General features: G+C 31.3%; 1 protein-coding gene across 5 annotated transcripts in view; it reads right to left on the bottom strand.

Moving 5' to 3' along the window:
* The window catches only part of Galnt13 (polypeptide N-acetylgalactosaminyltransferase 13), a 464,434-nt gene that overhangs the window by 273,771 nt on the left and 177,629 nt on the right, over positions 1–13,034 (bottom strand). For all 5 annotated transcript variants that reach the window (XM_063259105.1, XM_063259107.1, XM_063259108.1 and 2 more), the window contains exon 3: positions 793–961. In XM_063259105.1, coding sequence (XP_063115175.1) covers positions 793–961 — 169 coding nt within the window. The remainder of the gene's footprint in view (positions 1–792; positions 962–13,034) is intronic.

Here is a 13,034-nt window from a genome sequence, read left to right as displayed (position 1 = left end):
AACATGACATAATAATGTGAGACAAAGGTAAAAAACTTAATTATGATTTTACTGTACATAAAGACAATCATTACATGCCTTACATGGAAGTGTGTAGTGAAATACACTTGTAAACTCAAGAATTTTCTAAAATCTAAGAATATATCTTTTTTAATAGAAATTCTCTTTACAAAGAATATACAGTAAGATAGCAACATTAAAACTAAAGTATTCTGATTTATTACATACAAGTAAAATATATTCAACTTTTTGGAGCATAAATTACAACAAAGGATAAATTGAATTTGTCATCATTTTTCATGCAGTATTATTTCCAAATGATTATTTTGTTCACTGCTGATAAATATGGCAATAATATATTGTGGCATACATTGCTAGAACCAAATTACATTGGGTAATTTTTAAAGGGTCAAGGAATCATAAAGGTAATTGGGTATTTTTATGCTGCAATAGTACGGCACATAATTTTTTAAAACAAAGTGTAAGACGTATCATGTGCAGGCAAGTAAAGAATCTGTTAAAAAATATCTTCTGTTTGATAATGGAAAGCCTGTGTATTGGGCCTGTGGATTCTATTGTTTTTGCAAGTAACAGATTTTGTCTGTTACATGAAAAAATTAGTTCACATCTCCTAGCATATGCACACATAGCAAATTCCTGCTATATAATAAATGCATACTGGTAAGAAGCATGGAGTTATAGAATTAATATAATCTGGGTTAACTGAACTTCTGAGGCTCTGAAATAAGAGAATCAGTAATAAACAAGATCATAGCACACACGTACACTCACCCTTCTAATCTTACATCCGGCAGACTTCTATTAAGGGCAATCAGATCGCTGGCCATAAGATTAAATTGATTGATTTTAAATAGTTCTTTCATTTTCTCTTGATCATCTTTAGGAATCAGCACAGCTTTTCCCATTTCTCCTGGACCTTCTTGGTTTCTTGAAATAACAGCTGTAAGACATACAAAGGTACAGACACATACAAACACAGAATAAACTGAATAAATAAACTCCTGAGGTCTAGTGTTGTATACTATCTTATAATGTAATCATCCTGACAGTTGCTCATAATTCATACACTACATAAAAGAAACAATCTCTTCTGGTACATTAGCTCATTTGTACATTTTGTAGTTCAACTGTGGTCATATTATATAATCTAAAAAAGTGAATAAAAATTAGTCAGATTTTATAATCTGACCAATGATTAAACACAATGATGGGATTTTATGTTTTCGTCAGTGTTAACATTATGTTTTAATATACTTCTCAGAGACAATTTGGAACACTATAACAAATGCTATGAAATAGAAGGAGAAGGGGCTGGGGATTTAGCTCAGCAGCATAAGCACCTGCCTTGTAAGCAGGCGGTTGTGAGTTCGATCCCCGATACCAATAAAAAGTTAAAAAAAAAAAAAAAAAAAGAAAGAAAGAAATAGAAGGAGTATTCCAAAACATACTAATATTAATTTGTTTTCACAGCTAATTAAAAACAAACAGTAAAATAGAATAAGAATGTATTAAAACCAAGGATAGAACATAATCAGTGAACTTTCCTTTGATTTGGCCCTCATCAGTAATAGCATTACTGGTTCTAATACAAAACTGACCATCCACTTAGTTACTGTCCATGTGTTTATCCTGACTTTGGATGACATGAATCAAACTATGAAAGAGAATCAGTTTCTCAGTGCAATTTTAGATATTAGTAGCAGGAATGTGATTAACTTTAAACCATCTCATCCATAGAAATGTAGTAAGAGCCTGGAAATTTTTAAATGGAAAAGATATATGTCCCCAACTTCAAACTACTTAAAAATTACCATCTGTTATAATTTGTATCCTAATTTATCTCCAAGGGTCTATGTACCAAAATCTTGCTCTTCAGGACAGTGCTATGAGAAGTGTTAGAAACTTTAACAGCTGGAAACACAGAGGGCAATCCCCAGGTCCTTGGAGCATGTCTTCAAAAGAGGCTGTGGGACCCCCACCATTCTCTCCTCACTTGCTTCTTGGCCACATGTTGAGGAGTTTTGCTTTGTCACACGCATCTGCTATGATGTGCTGCATCACCTAAAGTAAGGGTGTCCACTGATCAAATACTAAAATCTCTAAAACTGTGGGCAAAATCCTTTTTTTTCTGTGTGTGAATTATTTCAGTTATGTGCTATAGTGCTAGAAAGCTGACTAGAATATCGGGTTAAAAAAAAAAGTTCACAAAGATTATCAGTCAATTTAAGAAGCAAATCTACGGCTGGGCATTTAGCTCAGTGGCTCAAGTGTTTGCCTGGTAAACACAAGGTCGTGAGTTTGATCCCCAATACTAAAAAGTTAAAAAATTAAAAATTAAAAAAGGAAATCTAGAAACAATGTCAGTAATTTTATAAGAAAGCAGTTTTTAAACTTTAAGAAATTAAATTATAAATATTAATTATTCCAGAGAAAAAATTTTCCTCTGGAGTTAGTAAGCTGAAAATTTCCAAAATCAGTTGGAATTGATGGTGCTGGTGAACTTGGGTTGTTCCTTTAGACATTCATCTTAAGGAACATTTTACCTCTAGGATTCTGGGGAAAAAATAATTCCACAGAATATGTTGAAAGAATTTCTTTGGTTACCTCAAGAGTCTTCCTAATTCTGAAATAAGAAATAATCAACGTATGTGATCTATTATATGTGATACATTGTATGTGATACCTAACAACAAACAATAATTTTCATTTTTATCTTACTCTAGACTATAAATTTAATGTCATTAAATGATATTTTCCTGGTAAAAATTTTTGAATTTTATTTTGAAACTTGAATGAATGGTTAAATAAATTGGGAGGATATTTTTGTCTTACACTGTTTAGAAATTAAGGAAGTAGTTCCCCATTAATAGCTATTTACAATGTCCTTATGAAAGAAAATCCTCCTTTATCTTCTTAAGTTCTGCTACTAGTATAAGAATTAACTTACATAAGAAAGACATGAGATACCATTTTAAATCTACATAGTATTCTTCAAAAGGAAAATGAAACCCCAAGAATTTGACCCAAAAGCACATAAACATTTTCATACAAAAGAGAATAAATTGTGGGGCTAAGAAAGAGGGATACAGGCAGAAAATTCAGGAAATTTTAGGAGCAAAATTAGGAAAATTTAGGAGCATAATTAGGAAATACCTAAAGAGCTCAAATGAAACTTTTTTCTTAAGTCCATTTTATCTCTGACTCCCTGTTTCTGGAGAAAACAATGTTCTCTTTGTTGTCTAGTTAAAAAGATATATTTCTAGAGGGAAATTTTATGACCTTTGAGGTCAGAGAGAGTAACCTGCATATGCTGTAACTTAAGTAACTTAAGTGTTTGTAGGTGAAATCATCAATATGCCGAAATTCCATATCTAGAGGTGGCAAATTCTGAAGCCTTTCATCCTCTATAACTCGGACAAAAAGACATTATGTTACAGAGAAAGAAACCATGGAAGGACAATACTCCAAAAGCTGGCAAGTAGATAGGTTTAAAATTTTCTACTCTATCAGGAAGACAAGTTGCTCAACTAGGACATTTTTGGACATTGAGATAAAGTTAAAGCCAAGATATTCAAAACAGTGAAAATTTCTTTTTAGAAGTATACAGATTATCATTTTTCAGTGGCAATACAAGTAAGTAGATCATGTACATAGAAGGAAAGATCAAAATTTAAGTCATCACAAACATTATATTCATACCTAGAAGTAGTTGCAAACACTTGTAATTATTCTTCTCAGCTTCTTAGTGGAGAATGAATAATGGCTTAGCACCTGTGTATCTCCTCTGCAGAGTTAAATGTATTTTTGGATAATTGTCTCTAGTGAATGAATATTGGACATTACATTTCTTTCTTATTTATGAGCAGATATACTGGTTTATCACTATGCTCAAGCAAAAAGGATGTTAAGTAATTGTATAGAATCAATCTTTTTTCTTTTCTGGCTCTTACCTGAAAGAATGTATTATATTAGAAGAAAAGTTTATTAGTATTAATATTATTACTAAATAGCATAAATAGGAAGTGAGGAAGAATAAACAATTGGACTATGTGGGTTATCTCAGACCTGCAGTAGCTTTCAATGATATTTCCTATTTTTCCTCACTTGTTGATTCATAGGAAAAAAGATTACCCAAATACCTGCAAAATACACTTGCTTACAGCCAAACAAAACACTCAAAATAAACTGCTGTTAAATATTTGAGGTGCTTATCTATTCTCATAGGCAACAAAACCTGCATTCTGGTTTCTTAATTGTTCATGTGAATATGGATAGGAAAGTCCTGGTTCCAACTGCTTTTCATTTACAAAAGAGTAAGTAATATATACTTCTGTAAATTATTTCCTTATTTACCATATACTGAATCATTAAGAATCATTGAGTAAATTTAAAATAACATTATAAAACTTGAAATATGAAGAGAATAAAAAGAATATACAAATATCTTTCATTTTCTCTAACACGGTAACTGTAAAATATTTACCTACATAAAATATTTAAAGAATACTTTATTCAATCTTAAAAATCCTACTGATAGCATTTAACCACAAGCATATGCACACAGCAACAAATCAATCCACTGAAAAGAAATCCATATGTTAATTTCATTGTTTACTTATAGACATTGTATTATGAACCTTCTTGCAGAATTCTTCCATTAATGAACACTACCTACTTGTAGAATGAGAAATGGACAACCCTACTCTCAGGGAAAATTTTGAAGCTAAAAATAATTAATTTTAACATATTGATTTGATTCTGTTAAAGAACATATTTTACATGATATATATTGGTAAAAAAAAACACTGATCCAAAATCTAAATAGTATTCCATGTGCCATGCATTCCAAATATTTTTGTTCAAATCATATCCATATACCAATATTCACAAAATTGTCAATTTTATTCTCATTGACACCTCTGCTCTTCTCTCATATTTATCACTTCTAGGAGTTCTGACATTACCTTCCCTACTCATTGTATATTAATATTTTGTTACAAGAAATCCATGATTTTGGTCTTATTCATCACAAATATGTGTGTCGTGGGTGAACAGATGAGGATGCTACAACCTTTGTAACAAAATAAACAGTCTCTGCTTACCATTTTCTGGGCCATGATTTTTTGACACTTGAAACACCCTCAGTTTAATAAGGTTAATTCTGATTGAAATAAGGTAAAGATTCACTTTGGACCACTTAGAAACAATAACAGTGTTTAAATTGTAGTTAACCTGTAATTTTGGAGGAGCTCTGCAAATAATAGAACCAATGATGATATTTGGCAAGCTGAATACTTTGAACTAAAGGACAACCAAGGATTTTGTCACCTTCTGAGCCTACATCCCACAAGTCTATCATCCCTACCTCCTCACAAAGCACAAAAATGTCCTTTCTCTGTCATCTCCCTACATACCTAAATTTTGTATCTCCTAAAAGATTAATTTATGGCAAGGAAGCATAGAGAGGCACCACATATAAATTTCAGATGAATTTCTGCCTCTAGTATTCTCTGGTCTTTGGGTTCATTCTCTTTCACAAAAAAATCATTTAGTCTTAAAAGTACCTATAACCTAATTATAGCTCAGCACGATTCAGAAATTCTTTCTAAAATATATCTAAGGAAATATTTTAGATCTGCTCAATGAGTTACCTGAATAGATAAAAGTTAAGTGTTTCTACATTTATGAAAATATTAACACATGTTAATCATATATATGTAAATGATAACTAAATTGTTATATCACTAAATGAAAACTATGCAGTAATTAAAGTATGATACAGAAGAGACTATTTAATGAAGTGGAAGAAGTTCATGTTTTGTTCATATGAACAAAAAGGTCAAAAAACTATGCTATAAAGCAGTTCCATTTTTTTCAAAAGTTAATCTACATAGAGTGCAAATGAAGATATCAGTGATTCATTAAATTTGAGGATGCTTGTCCTCTTTCTATAGTATTACCTGTATTTTCTCAATGACTTCAAAATTACCTAATAAAAAAATTTCAGCTGCATATCAACAAAAAATCTGGTATCCATGACAATAGATACAGCCTTGATTGTATAGATAAAAGTTCAAAGTCAATATGGACTAGGGTAAAAAAGAAAGAATCAAGATCTGATGGAGTTAGCAAAATATTTCCTAAATGTATAAAATGTCATGCAGTTAGAAAACAATCTGTATGTTAAAGAATCATGTTAATGAACTAAATGTTAAAACAGTAACACCTAATCTCCTGGAAGATAAACTAAGTAAAACTCTTATAGTTATAGGGTTAGGCAAGGACTTTCTGAGCAAATTCCTGTTTGCACAGGAAATAGTACCAACACAGATCAAACAGGATCATATCGAATTAAAAAGCCTTTGGAAAGTGAAAGAAGTAACAAAATGAAATGACAATCTACAGAACTAGAAAACTATTCTGCCAATAATTCCTTGGACAGAGGACTAGTCGTTAATGTATTTAAAATGTGAAAAAATATATACTCCAAAAGAAAAGTCAATCAAAAATGGGTAAATGAAATGAATAGACGTTTTTGAGACAAAATGTACAAATGGCCAATTAATACCTGAAGAAATGCTTAACATCATGGGCATTAGAGAAACACAAATTAAAACAAAATTGAGATTCCATCTTGTCCCAACAAAATGGTCGTAACAGAAATTAAATAATAACAAATGCTGGCTAAACTGAAAGAGAATGTAATCTTTTTACGTTATTGGTGGGAAAAAAATTAGTACAATCCCTATGGAAATCCTTCGGAGAGTTTTCAAATACTAAACCTACAGATTTCATTTGATCTAGCTTGTCCATTTGTAGTATTCTCCAAAGAATAAGACATCATATTACAGTGAAGCATGCATATTCATGTCTATAGCAGCATAATTCATAATAGCTAAATATTAAAAGCAGCTTATATGTCCTCAAAAGAAAAATGGATGAGGAAAATGTGGTATTCATACACAATAGAGTATAGTACTACTCTGCAATAAGATGAAAATGAGTCATTTGTAGAAAATGAATGCATCTGGAGATCATAATGTCAAGTGACATAAATCAGACACACAAGGTTAAAGATCACGTCCTTTATTTTATATCAGAAGCCCAAAATATAAACAAGGAACACAATTAAAGACATAATAGGAGATAGGGAGACAGATTTTTCTCAAATAGAAAGTGGATTAAGAGATGGAGAGAAAGAAACCAGGGAAGAGAAAAGAAAGGAAAGAGAAAGAAAAAATGAAATACCATGTGTTCTTACATGTACCAACTCCATATAAGGAATGTAAACACTGAGTAATCCAAACACATAGTGCTAAAAATGAGGTATTTCTAGCAAAACAATTATTTTAAAATGCATAGACATGAGAAACATTTAGTTGTGAGCAAGGAGAGCTAGCAAGTTTCTTGGTTCCTTTATGGGAAGAAAAAATTTATCATATTTATCCCTACAAATTGCTGATATCCAATAAGGTATTCTACTGATATGCAGTAAGAGATTGTTTGGCCCATGTTACAAATGTTTCCTGGAAACAACTGGCCCAGTTTTTAAGTGTTCACTAAGGTAATAAAATAATACCAAAACATGAAATTATTTCCTTCAGCCTTAGGAATGAAACTTCCTCATTAAAAGTATTTAAAAGACCCTCTTATTGTAATGGCTATATTGTAGCCTTAGTTTTAGCTTTAAATAGGGAATCTCATAACCACACTTCTATCTATTCAGCTAATAAGAAAAAAAAAAAAAAGAACAACAAGAAGAAAAAAATACCTTGAAAAAAATCTGAATTATTTCAAAACAAAAACACTAAATTAGGGGGAGGATACTTAGAGAAGCTTCTTTGGGAAGGACATCTGAACTGGAATACTGATCATTATAAAGAAGGTCCATGTGTTACCCAACTCTTATCAGGAATCATTTCCAAGAAAGAAAATTATAAGCTCTCAGCATTCAATATATCATCACATATGTACACAATCACTGTTTTCAGAAAATTCCCATTTTAGACAAATAGAAAAGGTTACTGCATTCATGAACTTCACATCTAGTTAAAAAATTCAATGTACACCTGTAAATAGTTTATGAATGTAACATTTCTTTTCTTATGAAGCTAATAATATCTAGTGCTCCAAATGTATTAATTAATTTGTCAAACAAAAATGGGTGAAGCAATTATTATTTGGTGGTTTATGAGTTCATGTCTGAAGTAAAGTATTCTTGACAAATGTCACAATTTAACATGATCACTAAATAATACTAGATTAACTATGTGAAGAAAAATGTATCATCTCAAGTGTCTAAAGAATTGTAAGCTGTGCATTTAAATCTACTGTTGAGCCATGGTAATGGTACCTATGCCAAGTGTCACATTGCAGCCCTAGAGCCTGGCTTTCAACCATCTCCAGAACTATTTCCAGAAACCAGAGGTTTCACTGAACATCTCATTTTTCTAATAGACTAAGTAATACTAATAGACTAAGTAATAGAAAAATAAGGCAGTCCAATTAATATAGAGTAAATCAAAGGCATATTCCTCAAGATCATAGCACCAGACAGATTAGGTACTGGCAGAGAATGAGGAACACATTCAGTGTAGATAAAATAATTAATAACCATCATTGAAAACCTCATGATCAGCTATATAAGTAAAGACTATAGCAGTTGTATCTTTTTTTTTTTTTTTTTTGTACCGGGGATCGAATTCACGACCTCGCGCTTGTCAGGCAGGTGCTTATGCTGCTGAATTATATCCCCAGCCCCAGCAGTAATAATACCCAGCCCCAGCAGTAATAATACCTTTCCTTATCTATTTTCTATATGTTATACAAATAACATGCAGAACTCCTTGTCTTTTAGATTCTGTCTGAGAATATGAGTAAAATGGCACTATGAATAGAAATATAGTAAATGATGAGACTCTAGTAATTTTTGTGTTTGGAAAAGTTTTCTTCAAGAACAGAAAAGTTAATAAAGGGGGTTGCTATAAAACTTTCATCTACTCCTCCAGATACTCTCCACTCTTATCTCTCTCAAATTACTCCTCAAATTTTACTTCCTTTTCTAATTTTAGATTGGATTTAGTAAATGGTATGAACCACTGGACTGGACAAACTCTATCGTGGAATAGTCACAAACATTTTGTCTCTAAACAAACGCCACAGTTCCTATCTGGAGTCCTCTCCATAGAACTATACCTTCCTATCACACTAGATTCTGGAGTGGTGGTGACAGTTCCATGATCGCTGGCCATAATGTGAAATCACCCCCTCACTGGCTTCTTTACACACTTTTTACTCCTTTAGAAATAGCCATTGTGTTATCCTCCCTTGAGCTACTGGCTGAAGTGTGCCATCTATTTTCTGTTGAAAAACTGTTTAAAAAACTATGGGAGAATTAGAGTGAACTATGCACTTTCATGGCAAACTTTCCATTAAATCATCTTAACGTTTATGCCATTATTTTTTCTACATTGAGTACTTTTTTGACATCATAAGTACCTTTCTAAATGTCTTCAATATTTGCTCTTTTCATGTACTTAGATCAAGTACAAATACATGAATATGAATCTGCAATAAATTATCAATATTTACTGTCAAATAATGTTTCTAAACCAAAAATAGGAAAAATAAAACAAGGTTAAAATGTGACATTTTATTTTATTTTGCTACTTCAGTGAGGTGTCTTACACATTTCTGGTGTATACACATTGTACTCACTGCACAAAAGTGACAGTAACCTCTTTTTCTCTCAAGATATTTTGGTGTCACATTGCATACATTGTTAAACAGGAACTATTTTATTTTACTGTGTAATTCATGATCCTAGAGATGGGATTTACTTCCTTATTTATTACACTTAATAATGCAAAGAGTAAGAAAATTATTCCTATTTAGGTCAAAAATGAATAAGGTTCACATGGCAGGTATGCATTGCTATACTTCCTGAATATCTCATTGTTTCTTACCATTGAATGTTTTAAGTTGGAGAAATACTTTGTAAAAAGGGGGAAAAGTATTTTAGGATGGCAGTACACGTACTGGAATCATAAATGCTCAAATATATTGTTTTATTTTAAATTTTAATCAAAATATACTACTTAATACATTAGATTGAAAATAATGCTGAATCTGGGTGTGGTGGCTCATGCCTTTAATCACAGCACTTAGGAGGCTGAGGCAGGAGGATCTTTGCGAGTTCAAGAACAGCCTGGGCTACAGAGCGAGTTCAAGGCCAGCCTGAACTGCATAGCGAGACCCTGTCTCTAAAAGACAAAAAAACAAAACAAAAAAAAAGAAAATAATGCTGGTCTCCATGATGATGAAAATATGCTGAGACTAATAAAAGTTTCCAAGATTTGCATTTCAGAATGATTATATATAATTCTGAAATGAAGATTCCATAAACCATAACTAAATTCATAAGTATGAAATAATATCAATGCTTTGGTTAAAGGTCAGCTAAAAGATCTAGATAGTCTATAAACTAAATGGTTACTGAGTTCTTCAATCAGGTAATTTTCAGAAATTCTAGCAGGATTTTCAGTTTATCAAAAAAAAACCTAGATGTATATATTCAACAAGAAACTATAATATAAAATGTAACACTTTGATAATTCTTTTGCTATGGGGAAATATTTCTGATAGATGGAGAAAAAGTTTAACAATCCACTAAAACTAACTGCTAACCTCAGCAGTCAAATATCTAATCACTACTTCCTTCCTACTGTGTGGCCTTATGTTTATATTTTGGGAATTCCAACACTTTTATTGGCCATCTGTATAAAACAGCTGCTAATATTTTTATTACTCACTGTTATATATCTTATTTCTCATCATTAATTTATATTGTTTTGAGGCTTTTCTTGCCTCTGGACAATTTTTACTAGTTCATGTTAATACAAGAAACAAGGTACTAATAACATGCTATAATAAAATATGATTTTAATAGCCAAAAGAATTAAATGTCAGAGTCAAATAATACTAACATGCCTTGAAAATTGATCACATACTAGAAATTAGTCATTCACTATCCCTTCCCTTTTCAAGTATCCAACTATTCTAGAATCTTAACTATTTCCAGAACACATATCTGAAATAAACATTGGTTTAATAAAATTTACTGAGTGTGCTAAAATAAGTATGCTACTGATAATATTTCAATATAGTCATTAAAATTAGCACAATACATAACCACCAGTAAGATAAGCATTTAACTAAATGCAGTATTCTGTGAAACTCTTAAGATCCCTATAGAATATTGAAAAAAATACCATGAATTTTATTATGTAAATGCTCAAATATATTGTTTTATTTTAAATTTTAATCAAAATATACTACTTAATACATTAGATTGAAAATAATGCTGAATCTGGGTGTGGTGGCTCATGCCTTTAATCACAGCACTTAGGAGGCTGAGGCAGGAGGATCTTTGCGAGTTGTTTTTCTAATAGAATTTTGGTTATGCTACTATGCGTAGAGTATAAGTATTTACTTAAAATTTAAGCTATAGACTAAAACAGGCAGTAAACAGAAAAGATCACAGTTCTTTAAGCTTGAGGATAAGTCATAATCTTTCTTTCATTGCTATAGCTTTTTTTGTAAATCCTTAACTTCTTTAACTGATTATATATAATAAACATGATTTGTGTACAAATTTATATTTGTCTCTAAAAATTATAGTTATGTGGGGGTGGGTATGCATTTCCTTAAGCTTCTAGTTTTCAAAAACATTTTAACAGTATGGCTTTTGGACATTCCAATATTTGTTAATTTTATCTTCCTCCTTTCCAAACTACTTAAAGAGGTACTTGATTATCATTGCATACACATTATTATTTTCAACCATATTTTAATTTAAAAATCCTCTTCTGGTTTAAATGTATATATGGATATTCTGCAGTTGAATTTGACTTTCAAAGTAACTGTGAACCTGTTGAATGTTCCTCATAAATTAATTTTAATCAGGTGATAAATGTAGTTTATCCTAATGTTGTATGTTCCAATGTTTACAAAAAGTTGCTGATTTCTATAAGAATAAGTATCAAAAGTAACTTTAAGAAATAGCATAAAGCCTCTCAGTTAATGACCAATGCTGTCCAAAAGGTAATCCCATTGCAATTTATGAGCAATGGTTCTTTATTCGTACTCCTAGCGAAAGGCAACTATAATGTGGTGCATTGCATTGTTATGTTTTCAGTTATATTTGTCACTGAAAGTATTTGAATTTTCTCCTTTTATGTTATAGTCTAAGTAGCTTCTTCTTACTGCTGTGATTTGCTTCTTTGTTTGTTTTTTGTGGTCCTAAGAATTAAACACAAGGTTTTAGCACTGAACTGTACTTCCAACTCTGTTTTTATGTTTTATTTTGAGAAAGGGTTTCCATCATTTGATAAGTTGCCCAAAGTGGTCCAGAATACTATCTTTGTGCCTCAGCCTTTCAGAGTGTCATTAGAAGTAGCTTTTAAGATTGTGTATTGATCAAATTTTACTTTACAATTTACTAAATTATGGCAAAAACATTTCACTATATGATAGGTACTGTTTCTTTGGCTTCTAGCTCTAGGTATTGATTTTGGTATCTTTCCTCCTGTATACGATACTTTGCCATAGATTTCCATATAGGAGACTCAGTGAGTGTAAAGAGTCCACATACATAGGTATTTGCACTGTACACTGAGTCCATATTGCCTAACATTCTTTAAAATCCAGGTACCTTCATATTTTATAGAATTATGGAATCATAATAATGTCTTTGGATCAAAAATTTAGGTGTCATTAGAATAGAAAACTGTCCAATAGGACCCTAGATCTTTTTTTTTTTTTTTTTACATTAGATATTTTCAATCCTGTACTTCGCAGGTTAGCTTGAAATTATTGTTTCAAATTTACCTTCACAATGCTATTTAACATCATTTAAGATATTAAAATGTAAAAACATGTAGTTCCTGGCAAACATAGATTGAAAGGAAAAGAAGGAAGCCAGAACAGAACTGTAGTTTCTTTGCTGTTTTACT

The sequence above is a fragment of the Cavia porcellus genome, unplaced genomic scaffold, assembly GCF_034190915.1.
Source record: "Cavia porcellus strain 051 isolate PalLab524CR breed Dunkin Hartley unplaced genomic scaffold, mCavPor4.1 scaffold_12, whole genome shotgun sequence".
In the NCBI taxonomy this organism is placed as follows: Eukaryota; Metazoa; Chordata; class Mammalia; order Rodentia; family Caviidae; genus Cavia; species Cavia porcellus.
Note: the sequence above shows the minus strand (reverse complement) of the source record. Positions and strands in the feature narration are given on the sequence as shown.